Source organism: Asterias amurensis, chromosome 15 (genome assembly GCF_032118995.1).
Source record: "Asterias amurensis chromosome 15, ASM3211899v1".
Lineage (NCBI taxonomy): Eukaryota > Metazoa > Echinodermata > Asteroidea > Forcipulatida > Asteriidae > Asterias > Asterias amurensis.
Window position 1 is genome coordinate 6800452 of NC_092662.1, and position 27577 is coordinate 6828028.

The window sequence follows — 27577 nt, forward strand, 5'->3', positions numbered from 1 at the left end:
ATGGAAATAAAGCAATTATGAGAAGACATACCATGGGTTTCCCTTAACTGTTTGTTTCAATCGCCCACCAAGAGCCCGCATGTATTGAATACACCAAATTTTGAAGCGTAAAAAAAAAAAAAAAAAAAAAAAAATCACGTAATAACGTAAAGTCCTTAGAATTGCGTTTTTGGACGATTTTATCTCTTAATTCATGCCCTAAATTATCCGTTTTCCATCAAAAATCATTTAATGAAGTCGTGGTTTGAGGATCAGTTGTTTTTAACATGTCTTGAACTCCGTTTGCAACGAAATCTTTGAGAATCAATGATCGGTCATTGAGAAATAATTCAATGAACTTTGCCCCGCAACGCCCTCTGTCGGCAAAAGTTGTTCATGTTGTTAGAATTTCTCCAAGGCTGTGCATTGTGCACAATCTGCAGGCGTAATGCACAGCGTGCAGCAATTCTTTACTCCGTTCGTGAACTTGTACTGCATTGAATTCTAGTCAAGAAGATCATGAATATGAAATAAAACTGCCGTCAATGGCCAATCACAGCGTGCAGAATGTTGGTTAGAATGGACTTTGGTCGACCGTGTGTGTGTGTGTGTGTGTGTAGTGGGATACTCGGCAACATGTGGGTTGTGCATCATGTTTTTTCACGTGTATCAAAGCAGATTGATTCAGTGAGCTAACTATCCAGGGAGACTGTTGGTCCAAAACGGGATCTTTTGCGCTGTCAACCAATCCGCGGACAGGATACAACAAAATGTACTGGGGTTCGTTTTTGCGGCTGGAACCAATAATTGTTTCGGTCCTTGGCTGGTGTTTACCGACGACTTATCGTGTATTACAAGCAGAGTGCGTGGTGTGTGACAAACGATGACGGCCGTTTAGGGTTAAGGATCTGACGACGACTCAACTCGTCAGCTACGTGAGTGGTTTAAAAAACTAACTTTGTGTCGGATATAAACGGAAGTGAAAAAATAAAAAATAGTGGGTCTAAGTACGAATATATTCATGTTGACCCAAATATAAAGCTGAGAAAGTGATTGTCCCCTTCTAATTGCTGGCAACTTCGAATCCACTCAGATTCGCGGCGTCCTCGCCGGGCGCGAATCTTCGCGCGAATCGATTCGCGGATGCGCGTCGGATTTCTAGGCCTGATTTGTGTGGATCATTGTATTCTACTTTTAAAACCATATCTTTCTAACCATATGCATTTTATAACAAACGGTTACAATTTAGTGTTACAAAAAGTACCCAACTCCTTTAAGATTGAGATTTAATACCTGTCTGTCATCTCAGGTAGTGATGGTGAGACGTCAGAGGAGGAAAGTGATTCCTCATCATCGTCTGATGAGGAAGAGGACAAAGAGACGGAGGAGCAAGATGATCCTCTGGCATTCCTTAAAGTCAAAGAGAAACATCCGGCTAGACTCGCAGAAAACCTCTGGTTCAACGACCCTGGAGAGGTAAATCAAACTCTTCTTCTATTTTGAGTGGTGTCCTCGGTTAATGATGTTACTGTCGAGTTGTCCCCAGAACTCCCTCTAGGACTAGTTTTGGCTGTGTCTGAAATACAGCTGCAGCTAGATTTCCTGAGTCACTGTGCAATAAAGTATAGTATATCCTTAGCAACACTCTTAGCAACAGTCGTAGCCATAGCTGTAATCGCCAATTCAGAAACGGCTTTAGTTTGAGTCCCAAAATACGTGCTGGAAAAGTAAGATTTGTGAAAGAAGTTCAGAATAGGAAAGACAACTTTGAGAAATATTTGATAAATGAGTTTGAAGGCTCCATGTAAAAAATCTACATACTTTCCAAAATATCAAATTTCTTCTAAGAGATACATAAGATTATTGAGAAAATAAAATTAGCTGTTGAAAACTGCTTACCAACCTAAAGGACCCATGGAATAGATGTAAACAAAATTTAATGATCTGTTTTTTCAACCCTATCAGAGTCTTTCTCAAATGCTAAAATGGGTTAAGATGATTGTAGACGTTATGCACACCTCTTCGTCAATTCTTTCTTGTCTTTGTTTCATTGAAGGTAAATGATGGTCCATTATGTCGATGTAGTACCAAAGCCAAACAAGTTGGTATAAGACATAATATCTACCCAGGTGAGAAGCCAATACCCTTGTGTGATCCTTACACCAACAATGCTGGCAAGTTGTATCATTACCGCATCACCATGGCACCAAGTACAAACTTCCTGGTAAGATCTTAAATGCTTTTTGACTTCTTTCTCTGTGGCAAAAATTCTCGTAAACTTCTTTCTTTCTAACAGTATTATTATTATTATTATTTTTTTATTCTTCGGTCAAAACAATAAAACAAGCACAGGCCATCCCAGACCTAGCTCATAAAAAGTTCACATTTATCTACTATACAGCCTAAAACACTTGTTTCTTTTGTGTTTTCCCACAGACTCATCAACCCACAGTCATTGAATATGATGATCGAGAATACATTTTTGAAGGATTTTCCCTTTTCTCTCATTTCAAACTGGACGATCTTCCTCCATGCAAAGTGGTACGCTTTAACATCGAGTACTCCATCTTATTTATTGAAGAACCAATGCCAGAGGTAAGATTGTTGGGTAAGGGTTGTGAGGAATCTAAAATGAGCTCATATCAAAAGTTGACTTTCAATATTCATATTTGTGTGGGATTTGACGGGCATCATTGTAAAAGGAACCAGGGCCTAGTTTCATGGCTCTGCTTACCGGCGAATTCTGCACTTACGAACACTATTCCACGCTTACGTGCAAGCGCCAAATTTCTGCGCTACCCTTGTAAGCGTAGAATGCTTAGTAACGGGGAGAACGCACGCACAGAAAAACAAAATTCGCCGCTTACTCGTGAAATACGCTTGCTGTAAGCACAGAATTCCCTGCTTCCGTAAGCACGATTCTGTGCTTACTGTAATCAGAGCCATGAAATTGGGCCCTGCGAAACATGAACAATTCCGATTTAAAAGGTGATTTGACCAATTTATCAAAGCAGAAATAATTTCCACTTATGTATAAAGTTGTTTTCTATTTGTTTATTTATCAGAACTTTTCAGTGAAAGGACTGGACCTGTTTGTTGATTTCCTGTTTTTTGAAATCTTGGAGTTGTATGATTTTGAGCTTGTCGGCAACGTTGGCGGGTGTAGGTTATTCCATTTTATGCCTCGCTTTGCACGTCATCTTCCAAGCAATGGTAAAGAGATCCTGTCCATGCACCATGTAGTTCAGAATCTACTCAAGATGAGTCGTCCAATCATTGAGGAAAAAGACTTGAAGAAATGGTTGGAGTGTGACCAGATAACGTGGGAACGTTATGCTGAAGAACACAAAGGAATGATTGTTACATGTCCTGGAAAGGTACGAATCGTGTCAACTTTTTTTTTTCTTTAACTATTTTTTTTAGAGATTGTTTTGGGTGATTATTGATCGAATAATTGAAACATTACAGTGAGTGTCTTTGAACTAACTGCTGTTAATTTACTTGGTTTAGACGTGGCTGAGTGGTTAAGAGCGCTGAGTTCAAACTCTGGTGTTTCTGATCAGCAGAGTGTGGGTTCGTATCCCCAGCCGTGACACTTGTGTCCTTAACCAAGACACTTAAACCATTTGTTCGTCCTTCGGATGAGACGTAAAGCCATTGGTCCCATGTGTTGTGTAACGCATGTAAAAGAACCCAGGGGTCGATTTCACGCATGTAAAAGAAATTAGTGCACTTATCGAAAAGAGAAGGGGTTCGCCCCGGTGTTCCTGGCTGTGGCTGCTGTATGCGCCATAGCACCTTGTGAACCCTTATAAGGTGCTACATAATTGGGTATCATAATTTATCACTTCAATAACCTATCTTTCTGAAAGTTTGTAGAAAGTTTCTATATATTCAGCGCCTTGAGTACCTTGTTTGGTAGATATGTGCACTATGTAAGACATATATATTATTATTATTATTATTATTATTAATTTAAAATCTCCTTTGAAGCCAATCCTAGTTTCCAAAACAATTTCAAAGTTAGATCAGCCCTAAATGACAACATGTTTTTCCTGTATATTTCTACAAACCCTAGAAGCCAAGCTCAGTCCGAGTTGATCAGGTGGATAGAGAAGATGACACAAGTCCCGAAGATGAACCAACATCCAGATATCCAACGATAGTTCACTTTGGTTTGAGGCCTGCTCAACTCAGCTATGCAGGAAACAGAGAGTGAGTTTGGTTTTTTATATCTTAAAGGAACTGGACACTAGTTGTAATTGCTTAAAATAATTATGAGCATAAAAACTTACTTAGTAACGGTCAATGGAGAAGTGTTGATAGTATAAAGCATTGGAGAAAGGCTCCCTCTGAAGTACTGTAGTTTTTGAGAAAGAAGTATTTGTCCACTGGAATATCTGAATTTGATTTTGAGACCTCAGAATTTGATTTTGAGGTCTCGAAATCAAGCATCTGAAAGCACACAACTTCGTGTGACAAAGGTGTTTTTTCTTCTATTATTATCTTGCAACTTTGACGACCAATTCAACTTGTCACAGGTTTTTGGTTCTGTGCATATGTTGAGATATAGCAAGTGAGAAAACTGGTCTTTGTCAATTACCAAAGGTGTCCAGTGTCTTTAAGATTTGTAAAAGAACCACTCAAAGAAAAGGATTACTTTTAGAACCTTTACTAGGAATTACTATCAATAGAAAACTTGTGTGTCCAACCATGTTTAAAATCACTTCTATCATAAGTGTTGGTTCTGACAAGAACCGACGTGGTCACGACAATTCAAAATATATTATCTGCTCGTCTTCAGGAGAGAGTGGGCTTGAGTAATGTTGACCAGATGTTTATGATGTAGATCACGATGTCTTATGGGACTGTTTTGTTGGTCTTGATCGACTGCTTGACCTGACCTACTGACTGATCTGACTAACTGCTTCTAAGCCTGAAAATTAATTATGACCATTAATGCTTGTAATAACTTATTTTCAACAGTAAAATGATTTGCCCTTCTATGATTTTCAGCTATCAAAATCTCTTCAAATCTTATTTGAAGATGAACCATCTTCTTGCCAATAAACCCAAGGTTAGTCTTCAAGATCGTCAGAAACTCGCTGAGAAAGAGAAAAAGCTTCAGAGAATCCGCCTCCAGGGTCACATGACCCGTGAGGTCACAGCTGAGATTAGCAGCAAAGATATGTTGATGACTGGTATTGGGTCCGATGTGTGTCAGGTAAGTTGTTAATAACATTCAGTACATCATCTTTAAACAGATAGCAGAGATGGTTCTTGTGATTTATTTAGCTTCTTAATGCATATTTGTTGCACAGGAGGTTAACTCCCCAGGGAGCTGAGATGGTTTAAGGAAGTAATTAAATGGGCCCATTGACCAGGGGTTGTAATGTGGAAAGTGCTTTGAGATGCAAAGCGCGATATAAAAAAACGATAATTATTTTTATTTCGGAAAATGAGCAGCCAATTTAACCACCAAGCTATTCTAATTCGTGCGAAATCGAATGCTACTAAAAGGGTAATTAAATTTCGTTTTATAATTAGTCAAATGTAATGTTGCGTCATTCGATTTATTTAAATAATCATTCAATTTAACGATCCAGCAAAGCAGCATTCAAATTCGCAGACGCTTCTTGAGACGTGTGTTACGAAAAAGAATGACAATACGCTCAATTGAACAGAGTGCTAAAGGAATTTGGCTCGACTCAAAACGAAAATGAATGGCCGAATTCTTAATTTGAAACGCAGTAACAACTGGAGAGGCAAAACAGCTTTAATTCGAACGTATGATTATGAAATTGGCTGCTCATTTGCCGAAATTTACCGAGAAAACCTATACTATGTAGGCTGTTTTAGTGTTTCATCAAAATGCCCAAATTAAGGAATGAACTTTGAAAATATCTGCCATCCTGTAAAGTAAAAAAAAACAACTGAATAAATGACTTTTGTTGATAATTTAGTGTGAAACCCAAAAATGAAATGTTATTCAAAGATTTATTGTCTCTAAAAACTTGTTTCCCCCAGCATGCGATGATGTTGCCTGTTCTTGTCAACCATATGCGTTATTTCAACTGCCTTTACAACATCGATGACATCATCGGCTACAAGTTCAAAGACAGAGTCCTACTAAAGGTAAATAAATATTTAGATTCAATCATTGTTCATGCTTTGTTGTTTCCATTAGCAGTGAATAGATGAGGAGGCAAAAGATGTTTTTACAGGATTAGTGGGTTAAGAGACAAGGGACATCATTAGGTTTTTTCAATTGCCCGCTGGGCAAGTCAACCAAAATACTTGATCGCCCGCAGGTTTTTTCACTAGCCCGCATGTATTGATGCACAAAATTTTCGTAATGTAAAAAATAAAATAACCCCCCCCCCCCAAAAAAAAAAAAAAAAACACAGCACAGAGTTCTTAAAGTTGAACCTTTTGGAGGATTTCATCTCTTAATTTATCTCCTACATTTTCCCTTTTCCATCAACAACAATTTTAATAAATTCGTGGTTGGAGGATCGGTTGTTTTGAACATGTTTTGAACTCCGTTTGCAACAAAATTAAATCTTGCATGAATATCTAGTCTCATCAAACTTACTATTTTAAAAGCGTCAGTAAAAGTTTTCTTTGGGATTTTGCCACTGTACCCTCATTTTTATGTGAAAAGGAACAGTTATTTGACTCACCCGGCGGGCTAGTAAAAAAGGGTTTTTACTCTCCCACCGCTATTTTCACTTGCATTTGGCGACCGCTAATTTCAAACCCTAATAAGGTTCTATGATTTATTATCAAACCAAAATGTGATGAACCTTCCTTCATACCATTTGACCTGTTGATTTATAAGAACAAATCAAGACACATTTTGACCTTTTGTTTGACCAGCACGCGCTGACCCAACCTTCATACCCTCTGACCACAATTTAAGGAATATTTTGATCTTTATCTTGTTTGACCAGCATGCAATGACCCATCCTTCATACCGTTTGACCTATGGAATGAATCCAGACCATGTCCGTAACTCACTCTACAACTGTGGTATACGACAACCAGATTATGGTGACAAGAAGAAACAAGTGGAGCGATCCAGAAAGAAAGGTAAGACAGAATTGAATCAAATGGCTTTTATAAAGACATTCCTTCCTTAGTAGATGTTAAATTTGCATCTAGGATAAATAATATTAATTTCGGTTTTACACTTAGACCGATGTGTGTAGCACTGTAAACTTGGTACTTTTCTGAGATCTGTGCTAACCTACATCGGTGTAAGACTAAAACCAAATTTAACTGCCCTTTATTAAGTTGTTTTAAAGGCACTGGACTCTACTGGTAATTATTCAAAATAATTATTAGCGTAAAACCTTACTTGGTAATGAGTAATGGGGAGAGGTTGATGGTATAAAACATTGTGAGAAACGGCTCCCTTTGAAGTGATGCAGTATTCCAGAAAGAAGTAATTTTCCGCAAATTTGATTTCGTGACATCAGATTTAGAATTTGAGGTCTCGAAATCAAGCATCTGAAAGCACACAACTCTGTGTGACAAGGGTGTTTTTTCTTTCATTATTATCTCGCAACTTCTACGACCAATTGAGCTCAAATTTTCACAGGTTTGTTAATTTATGCATATGTTGAGATACACCAAGTGAGAAGACTGGTCTTTGACAATTACCAATAGAGTCCAGGGTCTTTAAACTACACATGTAGCGATGCATAATGTAGAATGGATTTACCATGCATATAATGTGACTGAGCATAGGATTTCTAGAATGATGAAATGATGATGTTTTATTTATTCTGTCTTGAAGGAATCAACACGTTGATTAAGATCATGTCTGAGATGGCTGCTCCTGATGAATTATCATCTCATATTCATCATTATGAGAGGTTAGAATTCCTTGGTGATGCAGTCGTGGAATTCGTTACAAGGTACAATTTCTTAGATCTTACATAGGATTTGAAACTTTGCATGCAGGAAATACGATATAGTAAGGTTTGCTGTAACACCATGTAATGATAATCTCTAAATGAGTTGGGGGTGGTTCTAAATAGGCCTGGCGAATTATTCGAATATCCGGTTAATGGCGAATAGGTTTTCCTATCCGTAACCGCGAATGCCTTTTTTTTCTTAACCGGATATCCGCATAGGGCGCGAATAGCTATTAATAAACCGGATAGTTCTGTAATTACAACCAAGTAACCGGATATTCTGTAATATCCGAATATCCGCGGACGTCGGGCAACAACTGATAGGAATGTTTTGTCTGAATCCTTATGAAACTTCTACTAAGACAGCATAAAACAGCATAAATTAAGTATTTAACTATGCTCACCTCCGTGAAGAGTCAAAACAATGACATTTCTGACGTAATTTGTTCAAAGATTACAAAAGTTTTCCTTCACGTAGAGTCAAACACGATCACAAGAAAAAGCAAATCGCCATCTTTAAATTAGATCCGGTCATTTTCATGAATGAACCGAGTGACACTGACTAAAACTAATATCAATCCGCCCATAAGAGCTCATTCACAAACGAACAGCGCCCTCTAGCAGCAAAAAATGTTTGTTAAATTTTTTTTTTAAATTATTTTTTTAATAGCGCCCTCTAGCAGCAAAAAAACTATTCGAATATCCGGTTAATTTCTGATAGTTGGCCAGCGGTATCCGAATAATAAAAATTCACTATTCGCCCAGCACTAGTTCTAAAAGGCAGTGTTGGTTTCAACCCGACGTTTCGCTCGGTTTGCTCTGATCGTCTTCTGGACATCTTGCATCGTGTGATTTTATGTTTATTATTCAGGTAAACTTCTAGCAATGATTTGTTTCTTTAGGTATTTACGTGTGCCAAGAGTAAAAACACTTTTAAAAAGGAGTCAAAGAAATTAAGTAAAATATAGCAGAGTTTCAGGAAGTGTATCCTATATATAATTTGAGGCATTGCATGGTGTGGTATCAATGTTTGGTTTGTGGTAATACCATGTGTGTATCTACTTGTCAGGTAGAGTTTGTTCTTTAGAGAACCGTCAGAGTAGATTTTTCAGATTGTTCGGGAGACTTCTCAGTTCTAAAAAGAACCGTCCTGCTTTTTATCCACTACCTGGGCGGAAGGTGGAAAATCGGATGGGACTACTATTTAAGGTTTTAGGATATTTTTTCTTAACCTCGGTGTTATTATGGATTCATCATTGTGCATGAGTAGACATGTTGATAATGTTTGCAAAGGAGCTCTCATAGCTATTAGGAAAATATCACAAATTCGCCGCTACCTGGATGAAGCAACTACTCTTCGTCTTGTTCATGCCTTCGTCACTACTAGACTTGATTCCTGCAATTCACTTCTGTATGGACTCCCCGATAAAGATCTTGCTAAAATTCAACGTGTACAGAACACTGCTGCTCGCCTCATTTCTTGTCTGCCTCATTCTCACCATATTACACCTGTACTAATGCAATTGCACTGGCTCCCAGTTAAGTTTCGAACAGTTTACAAAATTCTTCTGTTAACTTTCAAGGCTCAAACATGTCAATCTCCTGCTTATTTATCTGAACTTGTTCATCATTATTCCCCTACTCGGACTTTACGATCATCTCAACAGTCATTGCTTTCTGCTACTAGAGCTTCTTCCATTTTTTATGGCCACAGATCTTTTTCTTACGCCGCACCGTTTCTTTGGAATAGTCTTCCTGTGCATATTCGCCAAGCTAATACTTTACAATGTTTTAAGTCCCTGTTGAAAACTCATTTGTTTAAAGCTTCTTTTTTGTAATTTGCCTATTTGTATCTTGTATCTTTCTCTAATTGTTTATTTTATTGTTTCTTTTATGCGCTTAGAGGCTTTTGCATTAGGCGCTTTACAAATGTCTTATTATTATTATTATTAAGTGCACTACCATGGAGTGAGTTCTTAATTGGTCTCAATGTTTCGACTAGCTTACTCTAGTCATTGCCAGGAAGAGTCTCCAATTTATGTTTCAAAACGTGATATACCTTCCAGGATTGTTAACCAATACTTTATTGAAGTAAACATGTTCAATGTTTCCTTACAGCACCCATTTATATTACTTGTTTCCACCACTTGAAGAAGGCGGGCTGGCAACCTACAGACAGGCGATTGTGCAGAATCAACATCTCGCAGTTCTGGCTAGGGTACGTAAATGTGGACAACTCACCCAGCTATTTCATAATATTTGTGTTATACATGTACATAACATGAATTTATTTACTGATTTCTTCTTTTTGCTCTGTTTACCTTAGAAGTTGGAGCTTGAGCGTTTTCTTCTGTATGCCCATGGTCCAGACCTTTGTAGGAGTTCTGATCTGAAACATGCTTTAGCTAACTGCTTAGAGGCTTTAATGGGAGCTCTGTTTCTTGAGGGAGGTCTACCAGTAGTCAGACGGATCTTCTGTAATCTCTTATTTGACACTGAGAAATTGAGGAGAATATGGATGGATCATCCTAAGCATCCTTTACAGGTGGGTGTGTATGGGATAAGCAAGGCATGACTGGGATCCTTCAAGTGGGTGTGGATGGGATAAGCAAGGCGTGACTGGGATCCTTCCAGTGGGTGTGTATGGGATAAGCAAGGCATGACTGGGATCCGTCAAGTGGGTGTGTATGGGATAAACAAGGCAAGACTGGGATCCTTCCAGTGGGTTTGTATGGGATAAGCAAGGCATGACTGTGATCCTTCAGGTGGGTGTGTATGGGATAAGCAAGTAGACTATAAGCAAGGCATGGCTGGGATCCTACAAGAGGGTTGTATGGGATAAGCAAGGCATGACTGGGATCCTACAAGAGGGTTTGTATGGGATAAGCAAGGCATGACTGGGATCCTTCAAGTGGGTGTGTATGGGATAAGCGAGGCATGACTGGGATCCTACAAGAGGGTTTGTATGGGATAAGCAAGGCATGACTGGGATCCTTCAAGTGGGTGTGTATGGGATAAGCAAGGCATGACTGGGATCCTTCAAGTGGGTTTGTATGGGATAAGCAAGGCATGACTGGGATCCTACAAGAGGGTTTGTTTGGGATAAACAAGGCATGACTGGGATCCTTCAAGTGGGTTTGTATGGGATAAGCAAGGCATGACTGGGATCCTTCAAGTGGGTGTGTATGGGATAAGCAAGGCATGACTGGGATCCTTCAAGTGGGTGTGTATGGGATAAGCAAGGCATGACTGTGATCCTTCAGGTGGGTGTGTATGGGATAAGCAATGAATGACTGGGATCCTACAAGAGGGTTGTATGGGATAAGCAAGGTATGACTGCAGTCAACTGCAGTCATACACACCAACTTGAAGGATCTCAGTTGACTGGGATCCTACAAGAGGGTTTGTATGGGATAAGCAAGGCATGACTGGGATCCTTCAAGTGGGTGTGTATGGGATAAGCAAGGCATGACTGGGATCCTTCAAGTGGGTGTGTATGGGATAAGCAAGGCATGACTGGGATCCTTCAAGTGGGTTTGTATGGGATAAGCAAGGCATGACTGGGATCCTTCAGGTGGGTGTGTATGGGATAAGCAAGTAGACTATAAGCAAGGCATGGCTGGGATCCTACAAGAGGGTTGTATGGGATAAGCAAGGCATGACTAGGATCCTACAAGAGGGTTTGTACATGTATGGGATAAGCAAGGCATGACTGGGATCCTTCAAGTGGGTGTGTATGGGATAAGCAAGGCATGACTGGGATCCTACAAGAGGGTTTGTATGGGATAAACAAGGCATGACTGGGATCCTTCAAGTGGGTTTGTATGGGATAAGCAAGGCATGACTGAGATCCTTCAAGTGGGTTTGTATGGGATAAGCAAGGCATGACTGGGATCCTTCAAGTGGGTTTGTATGGGATAAGCAAGGCATGACTGAGATCCTTCAAGTGGGTTTGTATGGGATAAGCAAGGCATGACTGGGATCCTTCAAGTGGGTTTGTATGGGATAAGCAAGGCATGACTGGGATCCTTCAAGTGGGTTTGTATGGGATAAGCAAGGCATGACTGGGATTCTCTTCAAGTGGGTTTGTATGGGATAAGCAAGGCATGACTGGGATTCTCTTCAAGTGGGTTTGTATGGGATAAGCAAGGCATGACTGGGATTCTCTTCAAGTGGGTTTGTATGGGATAAGCAAGGCATGACTGGGATTCTCTTCAAGTGGGTTTGTATGGGATAAGCAAGGCATGACTGGGATTCCCTTCAAGTGGGTGTGTATGGGATAAGCAAGGCACGATTGGGATTCTCTTCAAGTGGGTTTGTATGGAATAGGCAAGGTCTGACTTTGGGCTTTTCTTTGTAAGTTAATTGTTAAAAAGGAGCTCATGAAGTTATATACGGTCTTGTTTTTGTCTTATAGCTTGAGTTTCCACAAGGTGACCGACATATGATTCAGTATTCTAGTATATTGCAGGTAAAGTATGTTTTATTAGTTTCATGAACGCCAAGTTTGAAATTGGTTGCAGACACTATTTCCTGTACTCCTTGAACATGCTTGTGATAGATTAACACAATTCAGTGCAATTTGCAGGGTACTATATTGGCAATGCTATGGACTGACCAGTCAGAATCAAATCAATTGAAAATAGTACTTTGATCTCTGTGTCTATATAAATAACAAATTGAAAGAAACCTTTCTTGAACAGAATAAAATTTAATTAGAAACTATGTCAATCGTACACATTTGTAACAACATTTTTACAAGAATATCAGTGATCAGTGAATGATTAAGATGTGATTTATCTTTACTTTTAGATGCTGAGTAAATTTGAGGAGTCTACAGGAATTAAATTCCAACACATTCGATTACTTGCCCGAGCATTTACACAAAGGACAATGAGCTATACAAATCTCACCAGGTATTTACTCTTAGAGTTATGTTTTAGTTGTTACTCAAGAACAATTAACATCGTGACAAAAATGGACTATTTACCACATCTGTAATGTTATGAATTGTTTTATAGCAAGGTCAAAAGTTACTCTGGGGCCCTGGAAATACATGGAGGCCAAAGAGGCTATCGGTTCCGTTGGCCTGGGCCCAATTTCATAGAGCTGCTTAGCACAAAAATGTGCTTGGCATGAAATTGCTTCCTTGTTAAAAACAGGATTACTCACCAAATTTCCACATGATTTTCAGGATAAGCAAACAACAGCTGAATACCAGTAAAGAGCAATAAGCAACAAATGAAAATTTGGTTGGTAAACCTTTTTTTTTTTAACAAGGAAGAAATTTCATGCTAAGCAAATTTGTGTGCTAAGCAGCTCTATAAAATTGGGCCCTAGTCTTGGCCTTGGTCCTCCTTCAAAACTTCATATAGACTTTAAGCTTTACTATGGAAGTGCCCTTTGCAAAATGAACATGGCCTTGCCCTCTTCTAGATGAAATTCCAGGCCTGCACTCTTTAAAGACTCTGGACACTATTGGTAATTGTCAAAGACCAGTCTTCTCACTTGCTGTATCTCAACATATGCTTAAAATAACAAACCTGTGAAAATTTGAGCTCAATTGGTCATCGAAGTTGCGAGATAATCATAAAAGAAAAAACACCCTTGTCACACGAAGTTGTGTGCTTTCAGATGCTTGATTTCGAGACCTCAAACTCTAAATCTGAGGTCTCAAAATCAAATTCGTGGAAAATTACTTCTTTCTCAAAAATTACGTTACTTCAGAGGGAGCTGTTTTTCACAATGTTTTATACTATCAACAGCTCCCCATTACTCGTTACAAAGTAAGGTTTTATGCTAATAATTATTTTGAGTAATTACCGATAGTGTCCACTGCCTTTAAGTAACTTCTAAAACAGTCAATGGAGGATTGACTGAAATTCATTTGAATTTTGTATAACTCTAATTGATAAACTGCGATGACATGTTTGATATGATTTGGTTTGTTCAGAGGTCACAATCAGAGAATGGAGTTTCTTGGTGACACAGTTCTTCAACTCATCACATCAAACTACTTGTATAAACATTTCCCAAATCATCATGAAGGGCACTTATCTGTGAGTATGAATGTTTGATCATTTATCAAGCTAAACCAACAACAAAGTATATTATTTAATAGATGTTAAATTTGCATCGGGGATAAAGAATATTGATTTTTTTATTTTTTTACCCATACACCGATGTGTGTTAGCACTGTATACTCAGTCCTTTCCTGAACCCTGTGAACAATTTATCACAGGCATGTTTCTTGGGTGGGATTCAAACCCACGACCCTTGCAATTCTAGAGCAGTGTCTTACCAACTACATTAGACTACTGAGATTGCCCGGTAGCTAGAGGTTTATTTTTATTTTTTATTTTTATTTTTGTATGCAAGTCGCCTGACACACAAGGCCTGAAGGCCACTTCAAGGTGTGGGCTACAATTATTTTTTCCAGAGGCCGTTGCCACCTACTCCTAGGGCTGAAACAGGGTTAACCCCTTTACAGTCCATACGGATGTAGGCTTGGGTTTCATCAATTCGAAGCCTGGCCGGTAGAGCAGAAAGCACTACCTCCCCAATTTTATGTAGCAAGTGTCACGACCAGGATCCGAACCCACACCCTGCTGATCAAACACCAGTGCTTGAATCCGGTGCTCTTATTACCGCTCGGCCATGACACTGCCACAGGTAGTTTGAATCCTATGTTATTGTCGGCTTTTGTCAGACTATGCAAGTCTAGTAGACATTTCAACCCTCCGTTCAATTAGGGCATCATTAGATCGTGCAAGTCTTGTGGATATTGAAACCTTCTTGGGAGTTTTTGCTACGTTTGCACATTGATATAACGGTTGCCTTTAACTAGATTCCCCGTGTCGACCCCGCGGTGCTCATTCGGATGAGCCTCTGACAAGAGCTAATCGAATGATCACTCACCCTCTCATGGTGACGTCATGCACCTCGGGCCAGCCCCCAAGTGACCTGTTCCGCTTCAGGGCACACTTGGGGTTGACCCTGGTGAGCCCCTGGGGAGACATTTGACTGTACCGGGGGGGGGGGGGGGGGGCAGACCGGGGTCAGCCCAGGGAAGCTAATCAAATGCACCCTATATGTCAGAGGAATAGAAATTGCCAACTTTAGTTTCCCTGCATTTTTCATTTTAATAAATGGCTTCTTCCTGTAGTCCTTTACCAAAATTACCTTTTAGTCTTGTTTGGGGGAACTTGTACAAATCACAAAAACAAAACAAGTGGAAAAGAAACTTGCACAGGGCTCATGTCAATATTTTTGTTTACAGTAATATAATACATTATAATAATGAACACAAACAATTTAATTGATAGTAATTGTACTTTTACACAGCTTCTTCGGAGCTCCTTAGTGAACAATAAAACCCAAGCCATGGTTGCCTCAGATCTTGGTATGTCAGAGTACATCATTGACGCTAAGAATCGAACACTTGAAGATGGAGGACCTCTACCTACCAAACTACTTGCCGATCTGCTGGAAGGTAGGTTTCATCTGGCACGCTCTACCACTTAATCTTAAAGGAACATTACAGAATTGGTTATGCTAGCAAAACAGTTGCTGGCAGTGTAAGCATTTTATGTAATCCACCATATACATAAACTGACAAACTTGTAGAAATTCGAGATCGATCGGCCACCTGGGTCCAAAAGAATAGTGAAAAACTGATTACAAATTTTGCACTGCATCGATGGCAAAACAAAAATGAATAAAACGCTCACTGAGCGATAAACTCCAAATGCGAACTTAGATTATTTTTTTCTCATCAAGTATGAAATTTCAGGCAGAAACATTTCAAGGGATGTTTTCTAGTATCATCATCATTAGACCGTGTAAGTTTTATGTAAATCTGTGATCTTCACGATTTTTGTTTTTTACCAATTCTGTAACGTTTCTTTAAATGTTGTCTTTGTTTTCTTTTCGGGAGGGGGGGGGGGTTGTTTACTGTGCTTTGAACACCAAGCAGGGTGGATATGTTTACATTAAAAGTCTTTATTGTTGTTTTAATTATTATTATTTTGTTGGATACAAAAGAGTGTGAATCATTCTATTCAAACAGATTCAGCTGCAAGATAGGGTAGTAGAAAAGTCAATTGTATGGACTATTATTTGAACCTGTAAAAATGTTTAGTCCGAGCAGAATCAAGCAACTAAAAAAATATTGAAATTGTAAGAATTCTAAGAAAGTTATGATTGTTGATTTTTGATTCTGAGTGGACATTTTGTTTGATTGATTTAGCTTTTGTTGGAGCGCTGTTTGTTGATCAAGGTATTGAGTCAGTGACAGTCTTCTGTGGAGTTTGTTTCTTCCCAAGGTTGAAGGTTGGTTTTTATCCAATGATGGATTGTTTATTATTCACAAAGATAAACCTCAAATAAAGTCACTATTCTAGCCAGGGGAGAAAGAGTCATTTAGAAGTAGCACACAACAAGGTTAAAGAGCTTAATTAAATGATGCACCTGTCATTTAGGATACTTGCAGGTACTGTAAAAACTATAGATAGATAGATAAAATGGTTTATTAAAAAACGGTCCTAGCAGCACAAAGGCTGGATTACAACTTAATTTAAAAATTTAAATTAAATAGGAGGCAATTTGGTAATAAAAAAAAATGCAAAATAGTTAAGCCACTCCCCTAAATTTACACATTGAAAATTGCACATTGAAATTGAATTAATTTTACTCAAAAATGGTGTGACAATAAAACAAAACAGCAGACAAGAATTGAAAATGTTATATCCAAGAAAAACAAGCAAAATACTAACTAAAGTCTGAACATCAATAACATAAAAGCAGGCCATAGTTAAAACAGAAGGAAGCTTTATTATGACAGGTTTCTACATAATCTTGGTTGATGCATCCGTTATTGACTATTCTATGTCTAATTCTTCCTTGTACAGGATTTTATTTATAGTCAGCATTGGAATGACGCTAAATCCCAACTACAGCAATGTTGCCTTACTTTGAGAACAGAAGGCAAGGAACCAGACGTACCTCAGTACAAGTGAGTATTTTAATCTTCCATGAATCATGTAAACTTAAAAGAAAACGAAACAAACTTTCCAAATATTATGAGCCATTCTTAGGAAAAATTGCAGAATAATATTGATTATTCATTAAGAATTATTTCATGCATTAAATTCTAATTATAAAAAAAAAAAAAAATCAGCATTTTGGGAATTTTCACCTTTGAAATTAATGGGTTTTGTTTTTCTTTCCAAACCCAAATAGTTTTATGTAATTTTGTTGTGAGAAATTTAGACAAGATTGTTAAAATGTTGAAATATTCCATTGTCTTGACATTTATTACAGTACAAAATACCTGGTACTTTTGTTTAGATTGATGATTCTAATCTATGTTGATGTTGTTCCATTCTTTATAAAGGGTTATTAGCCAACATGGACCAACAAACAACCGTGTTTACAACGTTGCTGTTTACTTCCGAAGTAAAAGACTAGGAACAGGATGCGCATCAAAGTAAGACATGTCTTTGTTCTTCTTCAAAAGCAAAAGCTCTCTTTAAAGGCACTGGACACCTTTGGTAATTGGTAATTGTCACTTGGCACTACCCACCTTTGGTAATTGGTAATTCAGTTGGGAGTTAACCCAACGGTTCTTTTCAGAACCACCCCAACTCATTTAGAGATTGTTATTACATGGTGTTACCGCAAACTCTTCTATATCTTATCTCCACCATGCAAAGTTTCAAATCCTACTAATTGGTAATTGTCACTTGGTGTATCTCGACATATGCACACAATAACAAACCTGTGAAAATTTGAACTCAAATGGTTGTTGAAGTTGCGTGATAATAATGGAAGAAAAAACAACCCTTGTCACACGAAGTTGTGTGCTTTCAGATACTGAATTTTGAAACCTCAAATTCAAATTCTGAGGTCTTGAAAACAAATTTCAAATATTTTAGCGAGAAATACCTAGTTTCTCAAAAACTACATTACTTCAGAGGGAGCCTTTTTCCACAATGTGTTATACTATCAACAGCTCTCCAAAGCTCATTACCAAGTAGGTTTTTATGCTAACAATTGTTATGAGCAATTACCAATAGTGTCCACTGCCTTTGAGAGTAGCTTGTGTATGCAGTTGATATGATTAACCGTTGAATGTTTAATGTTCTACCACTACTTGATGATGATTCACAGCATTTGTCCGCTATTTAAAAAACATTCAACGGCGTGAGCTCCATCAATAAAGTTAGCATTTAAATGTCAGAAGGAAGATGTGAGTCTTGGACAAAGTTTTGAAGTGGTCCAGGTTGTCAGTTTCTTGAAGAAATGATGGGTGAGAGTTCTACAGGCGAGAAGCAATCCATGAATTATATGTACTCGTCTCATTCTACATTTCTCATGGCCAGTTGAGCAAGTCAGGACCTAATAAACACATAAACCGTCAGAGTGTACAATGTAAAAAAGACAACAGTCAAATAACCATACATGTTATTATTATCGTTTGTTTAGCATTCACTGGATATGTACATGTATTGTTTTGTTTACATTGTCTCTGCTTGCGCCTTGAACATCTGTAAAGATTGATTTGGCGCATTACAAATACCTACTATTATTATTATTATTATTATTATTATTATTATTAATATTTATTTATTTTTTTTCATTTAAGTGGAGTTGAACTCTGTTTAGTGCCACCAATTATACAATATTTACAACAGAAAGCACATAAATATACCAAGTGCGAAAGGTCTTGAACATCTTAGCTTCCCATCCTATGTAATTCAACCACATCCACCTCTTCAATGCTTGTCTCATTTATCTCCAGCTTTTAAACTGTTCTAACCATCTTGTCGCTTTTATTACAAACTCGTTGTGTCATGTCTTATGTTCATCTGTCCTTGTGTCTGTTTATCTGTCTGTCTGGTTGTCTTATTTTCTTGTCTGTCTGGCTTTTTTTTTTACAAGCTCATGGTTACCAAAACGGCCCTGTACTCTATTTATTTATTTATGTTCACTCTTACTTAAAGATATGTTTTGCTTTACTCCATAATACATGTAACTGTCGTTATTCTTTAATAAGAGTATTGAAATAAGTGTATTCTTGAATTGAATTGAAGTAAATGTGAAAATATTAAAAAAATGCAAACAAAAATAACTTATAAGGAATTATTACATTGTATGTATTTTTTTATATGTAGTACTCAGGATGCCCAAATGGAAGCAGCAAAGGATGCATTGCAAAATTGTAAGTATGATCAATTAGAGTTTCAAATGCTTCAAATCAATCGCGTGTTATCTGTTGCACGGCTTTAATAAAAATAATATAAAAGTCTTAAAAGCGTACGTATCTACCAAACAGGTACTCAAGGCTCTTAGAATATACATTTATACAGAAAGAGGTTATTGAAAGTTATGAATTCTGAGACCCAATTATGACTTTGAATTTCTTGTTCAAAATAAATAGCAAGTCTTATTTTTCTTTACAGACAACTTCCCCCAGCTACATCATCAGCGGATGGTGGTTGAAAGAAAGTACAATGAAGACAGTACAGAACATGGGAAGGGAAATTTCCCAAGAAAGCGTCAAATGGGAGAGAGTATAAGACAACGTGAGGCGGGAGGAAGTCAACGAGAGTCAGGCGGAAGTCAACGACAGCGTGAGACAGGAGGATACCGAAGATAGCCCGAGATAGAAGGAAGTCTAAGAAGGAAAAAGATGGGAGGGAATCTTTGATAGCTTGGAGGAAGTCTACGAAAACGTGAGACAGGAGGAAACGGAAGATAGCGCGAGACAGAAGGAAGTCTCAGATGGAAGAAGATGGGTGGGAATCTTGAAAAGCTTCACAGCTTTGTTATTTTATGCAAATGTTGAGATACACCAAGTGAGAAGACAGGTCTTTGACAATTACCAATAATATCCACCGTCTTTAAGTAATGCTCTTTTTATGTGTGCAATAGGAATTTCTGAAACGAATAGCTTTGGAAACTCAAAACTTGTTTACCCAACACTTGTTTGAGCTATGTTTGGGTAATTTGTTTCAGTTCGTTTTTTTAACGCGGGTTATTTTTGTTGTCGGTTGGTTTGGTTGTTTCATCAATTTTTCACAATTTCTTTTTCTTTTTTCTCCAGCTATATAAAAGGCAGTGGACACTATTGGTAATTACTCAAAATAATTACTAGCATAAAACCTTTCTTGGTGACAAGTAATGGGGAGAGGTTGGTGGTATAAAACATTGTGAGAAACAGCTCCCTCTGAAGTGCCATAGTTTTCAAGAAAGAAGTAATTTTCCACGAATTTGATTAAATCAACCATCTAAACGCACACAAGTTTGTGTGACAAGGGTGTTTTTTTCTTTCATTGTTCGATGACCGATTGAGCTAAAATTTTTACAGGTTTGTTATTTTATGCATATATGTTGAGATAGATCAACTGTGAAGGCTAGTCTTTGACTATTACCGATAGTGTCCACTGCCTTTAAACTGCTCATTTATTGTACATAATTGTTACTTAAAGATTCTGTACTTTCATTGCTTATTAGAGCTTTGAAAATGAACGAGATATGTAACTTATTATGAATGGTGTTCCACTTGAATGCCTTTTCCAATTAAACCATTCGTTATTCACACCCACAACTTCAACCATAACACAGACTTGGGCTGTCAAGTAGGCGTGTTATGTTTGTCTGTCGTCTAAATATTGGTTTATGCTTGTTACATTAGACAGCATAACTTACATGAAGAGCCAGCGTAACTAATAACTACGTGTAGTGCTCATGTGTCAAAGTTTCTTGAGAAAATTGAACTTATGAGGTGGATAATGAATGAATGGATTGTTGTTTTTATTGGGAGATGTTTTAGATTGTGTCAGGTTATCTCCTTTTCCCCTCCAAGACCAGTCAAGCAAATCGTGGATAATGACTCAAGTCACTAATTAAAGGCAGTGGACACTATTTGTAATTACTCAAAATAATTATAAGCATAAAACCTTACTTGGTAACGAGTGATGGAGAGCTGTTGATAGTATAACAAATTGTGAGAAACGGCTCCCTCTGAAGTAATGTAGTTTTCGAGAAAGAAGTAATTTTCCACGAATTTGATTTCAAGACCTCGGGTTTCGAAATCAAGCATCTGAAAGCACACAACTTCATGTAACAAGGGCGTTTTTCCCTTTCATTATTATCTCGCAACTTCAACGACCAATTGAGCTCAAATTTTCACAGGTTTGTTATTTTATGCTTTTGTTGAGATACACCAAGTGAGAAGACTGGTCTTTGACAGTTACCAAAAGTGTCCAGTGTCTTTAAACCTAAAGGAGATGATGTGGGCCCAATTTCATACAGCTGCTAAGTAGCCGATTTTGTGCTTACTGTGTGTGGGATTTCTATTTCAATGCACTGCTAACCGTAAGCACACAAAATGGCAGCTAATCTTTCGGTGCTTACTGCACGAAAATAAATGACGTCACAATGCAAATCCGTGGTGAACGCACAATATGGCCACCTATTTTTTTTCTGGTAACCCTGTGAAATACGCTTGCACCATAGCAAATTGTTCTGCTGCAGTATTAACACGAAAACGTGCTTTTACCGTTAAGCAGCGCTATGAAATTGTGCCATGAAGGGTAGACAATAGACCTTTATCATGGTGCAGCCATCTTGAATTTCTCCCATTGATATCAATGTTACCAAACCGAGGCTGGAAGAACAAAGTAGTCTGGTTCCTATTTGCAAAATGATTATCAGCATTCATTATTGTTATTCGATACGAGGTACATGACCAAGATGGGGGCAGCGTGACAGAGGTCTATAGTACAATGACTGAAGTAAATACAGACACGCTCTGGCGAACCTGTTTCAGTTACTAAGTATTAATAATATTTGTAATGTCTATAAATAATTGTTCACACATGGAAAAGTACAAGTTGCCCTGTTATGCATATTGGTGTTGAACCCAAATCAGCCAACCAATGGTTGGTTTTGACAGGCATTTAGAACCATTAACCAACAGCGTGATCATACTCATATAAGTTTTGTAATTTTATACTATAGTAATAAATTACTTAATATATTGGCTAGGTTCAATTGAAGTTTAATGAAACTATAAAAAAGGATCTAAAAAAATAACCTACTGGTAGTTTCAAGAGAGGGCAAAGAAAACGATAATAACTTTGAATAATGTTTTTAAATTGAATAAATAAATGATGGAACGCCGTGTAACCACTTTTAAAAAGAAGGGTACCACTACATCTGAGGTTGTCATGGAGATAAAGCTTTTATCTGTCGGTGTAGCCTTAAAACCATACCCACCATACTTATAATAAGTTAATATCTTCAACTACCAGGACCATTTCAATACATAGTTGACACTCTTGTCAAAATATTGATTTATTAGTTTAGTAGATCATTGATCTAACTAACAGCTCTCGCCTCTGCCTTAAAGACAGTGGACACTATTGGTAATTGTCAAAGACCAGTCTTCTCACTTGGTGTATCCCAACATATGCATAAAATAACAAACCTGGGAAAATTTGAACTCATTTGGTCGTCGAAGTTACGAGGTAATAACGGGGGAAAACACCCTTGTCACAAAAAGTTTTGTGCTTTCAGATGCTTAATTTTGGGACCTCAAAATCTAATTCTGAGGTATCGAAATCAATTTCAAATATTTTAGTGGAAAAATACTTCTATCTCGAAAACTCAGAGTGAGCAGTTTCTCACAATGTTTTATACTCTCTACAGCTCCCCATTGCTTGTTACCAAGTAAGGTTTTATGATAACAATTATTTTGAGTAACTACCAATAGTGTCCATTGCCTTTAAAAGACAGCTGGTTCAACTCGTTTCTAATCAGGTGTTCCATCTGACAGAGAGATCTTGTTTGTTTATGAAGTCATTGATTGTATATTAACATCTGTCCCTAATGAATTAGAAATGACGAGGTGTATGTTGGTGAGGTTTAGGACAAAGTACTTGAATGAAGTTTACACTATTATTTTAGAAACTTGTTTTTCAAACCTTTGTTTTGAATGGTTCAAATTTTGGCACCTTGACTTTTATTTCTAAACCCACCAATACAAACTTTTACTTAAACCATCCCGTAGCTCGCTGGAAAGATTCGTTCAAGGCAGTGGACACTATTTATAATAAATACTCAAAATAGTTAAACCTTACTTGGTAAAGATTAACGGAGAGCTGTTGATAGTTTTACACATCGTGAGAAACAGCTCCCTCTGAAGTAACGTAGTTTTCGAGAAAGAAGTGATTTTCCAGGAATTTGATTTCGAGACCTCAGAACTAGATTTTGAGGTCTCGAAACCAAGCAAATTAAAACACACAACGTTGTGTGACAAAGTCACCTTTCATTATTATCTCCAAACTTGAGCTCAATTTTTCACAGGTTTGTTATTTTATGCACATGTTGAGATACACCAAGTGAGTATCTTGACAAACCCCAATAGTGTCAATTGTCTTTAAGTAGGTTAGCTCCTTGAAACACACAGCTCAATTCAACTTCCTTAACCAATACCTCCTTGACAAAGAGTTTGTTTTTAAAAGTAAATCATCGAACCGTTTGAAGTAAAGCAAAACTGTTTTACAAAACCAGGCTCAGGACATCAATCTGTTAACATCTCAATAAACTGTTTGAAGAGATTGTACTTAGTGGAATTAAAATGTAGAGAATGGTCCGTGATTTAATTAAATAAAAAACCCTCCGGTTGCAAATATAATCTTGTGATAACCTTGTGAGGCCTAGAAGGTATTAACTTACATTCTAGAAATGGAATTTTCAGGGGTAATGGTATTGCTATTTACGAGCTCAAAGAACGTGCATTTATTTCAGTATCTGTTTATAAGAGCCAAGCAAATTTCTTTTTTGGGGGGTGGGGGTGGGGGGGGGGGGGGGTTGGTTCACACATGGAAGGCGTTAAATCGAGGAGAGTTTATGTTATGTCACCACTGCATGTAGCAGCACTAAAAGAACAAGACTTTAGATAATTTCCAGAACGGCTCTGCTAGGGCATGCATACATGAACATGTATAACTATTATTTTTGTGCATTTATATACAGGTCCTTTTGGTTTAAAGGCAGTGGACACTATTGGTAATTACTCAAAATGATTATTAGCTTAACACCTTACTTGGTCACGAGTAATAGGGAGAGGTTGATAGTATAACACTTTGTGAGAAACGGCTCCCTCTGAAGTGGTGTACAGTACTGATGTAGTTTTCGAGATAGAAGTAATTTTCCACGAATTTGATTTCGAGCAGATTTAGAATTTGAGGTCTCGAAATCAAGCATCTGAAAGCACTCAACTTAGTATGACAAGGGTGTTTTTCTTGCATTATTATCGCGCAACTTTGATGACCAATTGAGCTCAAATTTTCAGAGGTTTGTTATTTTATGCGTATGTTGAGATACACCAAGTGAGAACACTGGTCTTTGACAATTACCAATAGTGTCCAGTGTCTTTAAGCAGTTTACCACAACTGACTATATTTTTCTCCCTGAGATAAATAAAAGCGATTTGTTGATGTGTTGCGAAGCATAAATCCAACTCATGTCACGTGTCGATACCTATTGAATCTTATGGGTTAAACCATTTTCAGTGGCAATTTAAAGGTCGTAATTTTAAAGTCACCTGGAAGTGGTATTTTTTTCAAAATAAAGCTTTTGTCACTAATATATGTGTTTTGATGAGTGGAATGAGCTTTTGTCACTAATATATGTGTTTTGATGAGTGGAATGTGAATAAACAGTTAACTAAGGTTTTAAACAATCAGTTCTTTTGTTATTTACAAATTTAAGAGTAGACCCCGACCCGAGAGGGCGCTGTTCGTGACGTCAATCGAGGCAGACTTTGCCTGTAATGCGTAGAGTAAACACAATTGCAAAGTACATTTACGGACCAAGTCGTGAGATTGTACGTTTAAAAAATTTTTTTTTTTTTTTTTTTCCGGCAATGCCGACCAGGTGTAGAAAACACTTTTTGAAATGTACCAATTCACGACTTGGACGTACATGTACTTTGCACGTGTGTTTACTATACGCATTGCAGGCAAAGTCTGCCTCGATTGACGTCACAAAAGGGGTAGGCGGAGTCAGCCCTCAAACAGCTTTATATATTTTTTAAACATATAAATCGTGACAAACAATTACTAAAAAATTGTTTTATTGTTCGTAAGCATATACTCTTATGTTTGAAAGAAAAAAAAAATCTATTTCCAGGTGACTTTAAGTGAACGAATCAATCTTTATGTTGAATAAGGTTTCACGTCGAAGGCGGTAACAGTCTAATAGACTGGAAACATAAACGGCAATGCAAAACAGTTTTTTTCATATACTACCGACCTTGAATAGGAACTTGGCGTCTCTGTCATTGTACACGTATTCAGATAGCTGACGCCAACCTAATGTGTTAATACGTAGCGTACTCTAGCTTCAGTTGCAAAGTGTCCGAAATCATTTATTCTTGAATTGATTAAGATACTGACCAAAGTTCTCACTTGACTTATCCAAATTAAGACATTCGTTTAAGAAACTAGTCTTTCATGCCACAAAATGTTCTAACTGATAAAACGAACCATTACAATTTAGCTGTCTTCTGTATATTAACTGATTTGTTTCCTGTCCTCCCATTTGCGATAGACCAGTATAGTAGTAATTGACCCCAACTAATTAGTCAATGCACCATAATGAGTGCGAAAGAGTATTGTCCATTACAAACTGTAATTAATAAATGGGCTGATATATAGCTCAAACAAAATTCATCCAAAAAATTTTCTGAAAAAATTCATAAGTTGTTTGTGACCAATTTAATGCGCATCAATTGAACCATGTCCGTTTCTGAACCCATGTAGTTAAAGGAACACGTTTCCTTGGATCGGACGAGTTGGTCTATAAAAAGCGTTCGTTACCGTTTGTATAAAATGCATAATGGTTGGAAAGATGTTTTAAAAATAGAATACATTGATCCACACAAATTTGCCTCGAAATTCCGTAGTTTTCCTTTTACTGTGCGAACTAACACGGTCGGCCATTTAAGGGAGTCAATTGGCCGACCGTGTTAATAGTCGACGAGGTAAAAGGAAAACCGTGCAATTTAGATGCATGTTTGTGTGGATTATTGTGTTCTACTTTAACAATATCTTTCCAACCATATGCATTTTATAACAAACGGTTACAAACGCTTTTCAAAGGCCAACTCGACCGATCAAGAAATGTCCGACTCTAAAACGTTTTGCATCATTGACTGAGGATAAAGGAGTTAATCTGTTGGTTGTGTAATGTTTGATCGTGAATACTAAAACAGTTGAGTTCAACCTTTCTCCTGTTCCCAGCGAACAACGCAACTGTAGCTCTCTCTGCACCTCGAAGACGCGGCGACTACACTTTTGATACTGAGGTCTTTGGAAAGTCGACAACTAACACAGGTTGGACCATGTTATAGTTTTATTTTATCTTTTAGTGTTTTGTACAACAACATGAAGTATTGTTTTGGCGAAGTCAGATTGGCACAATGTATTCATAACACTAATGCTCCTTGAGGGCACGTGTACGTATAATGCGTTGATGTATTAGGCCAGTATGGCGGTAGTATGAACTATGGTTGCGTTCGATTAGCTTCCCTGGGTCAACTCCGGTCTGCCCCGGTACGTTCGTATAGCTTTGACGTCATTCCAGGGGCTCACCCAGGTCAGCCCCCCAGTGCCCTGCTTGTGGAACGGGTCACTTGCCGCTGGCCTGAGGTGCATGCCGTCACCACAAGAGGGCGAGTGTGATCGTTCGTTTAGCTCTTGTCAGGGGATCACCCGAGTGAGCACTGCGGGGTAGACCCAGGGAAGGTAAACGGACGCACCCAATGCCTCGTACCAGCAAATGTATAAGAGGTCCTTCTTGCGGACATTGTTTAGACTAAACGGGGTCAAATCAATTAATGCAGTCCTCAAAGGAAATTAAACAGAAAAAGAACATCGATTGTTGTTTTATTTTCTTTGTTGATGAAACCAACACTGCGTCTATCAAAAACAATTACCAACAAATCGAAACAGTCGGTTATCCACCCACATTGTCGGTTTGTTACCAGAATGATGATTGGATCTTGTTGTGAAGGAAACTATGAATATTATTTATCATAATATCAACTCATAAATTACGTGTTGTGTGCAGTTCAACGTGCTAAAGTGAGATCTAAGGTCAGCTCGAATGAGAAATGTGTTGACTGTCTTGGAAATTGTGAAAAGGAAATCCTGACTTTGTGAGGGTACTATATGCGGGTGTTGGGACCTGACTTGTTTTGTGTTGGGAATCCTGATTTGTTTTGTGTTGGGAAACCTGACTTATTTTGTGCTGGGAATCCTGACTTGTTTTATGTTGGGAACCCTGACTTGTTTTATGTTGGGAAACCTGACTTGTTTTGTGTTGGGAACCCTGACTTGTTGTGTTTTGGGAATCCTGACTTGTTTTGTGTTGGGAATCCTGACTTGTGTTATGTTGGGAAACCTGACTTGTTTTATGATGGGAATCCTGACTTGTTTTGTGTTGGGAAACCTGACTTGTTTTGTGTTGGGAATCCTGACTTGTGTTATGATGGGAATTCTGACTTGTTTTGTGTTGGGAATCCTGGCTAGTTTTGTGTTGGGAAACCTGACTTGTTTTGTGTTGGGAATCCTGACTTGTGTTATGTTGGGAATCCTGACTTG

The 27577-nt window shown here is 37.9% G+C and overlaps 2 protein-coding genes across 2 annotated transcripts in view; both read left to right on the forward strand.

Moving 5' to 3' along the window:
* The window catches only part of LOC139948463 (ribonuclease 3-like), a 31306-nt gene extending 6694 nt beyond the window's left edge, over window positions 1-24612 (forward strand). The window contains exons 7-26 of the mRNA XM_071946610.1: window positions 1289-1455; window positions 2036-2203; window positions 2416-2574; window positions 3045-3356; window positions 4058-4194; window positions 4996-5203; window positions 6007-6114; window positions 6933-7071; window positions 7781-7901; window positions 10020-10119; window positions 10228-10446; window positions 12319-12372; window positions 12714-12817; window positions 13855-13960; window positions 15246-15393; window positions 16150-16232; window positions 16811-16914; window positions 17296-17388; window positions 19076-19122; window positions 19364-24612. Coding sequence (XP_071802711.1) covers window positions 1289-1455; window positions 2036-2203; window positions 2416-2574; window positions 3045-3356; window positions 4058-4194; window positions 4996-5203; window positions 6007-6114; window positions 6933-7071; window positions 7781-7901; window positions 10020-10119; window positions 10228-10446; window positions 12319-12372; window positions 12714-12817; window positions 13855-13960; window positions 15246-15393; window positions 16150-16232; window positions 16811-16914; window positions 17296-17388; window positions 19076-19122; window positions 19364-19560 — 2774 coding nt within the window. The 3' untranslated portion in view covers window positions 19561-24612. The remainder of the gene's footprint in view (window positions 1-1288; window positions 1456-2035; window positions 2204-2415; window positions 2575-3044; window positions 3357-4057; window positions 4195-4995; window positions 5204-6006; window positions 6115-6932; window positions 7072-7780; window positions 7902-10019; window positions 10120-10227; window positions 10447-12318; window positions 12373-12713; window positions 12818-13854; window positions 13961-15245; window positions 15394-16149; window positions 16233-16810; window positions 16915-17295; window positions 17389-19075; window positions 19123-19363) is intronic.
* Window positions 24613-26214: 1602 nt separating this feature from the next.
* LOC139948290 (transient receptor potential-gamma protein-like) overlaps window positions 26215-27577 on the forward strand; it is a 101004-nt gene continuing 99641 nt past the window's right edge. The window contains exon 1 of the mRNA XM_071946393.1: window positions 26215-26308. The gene's annotated coding sequence lies outside the window, so the exon portion shown is untranslated. The remainder of the gene's footprint in view (window positions 26309-27577) is intronic.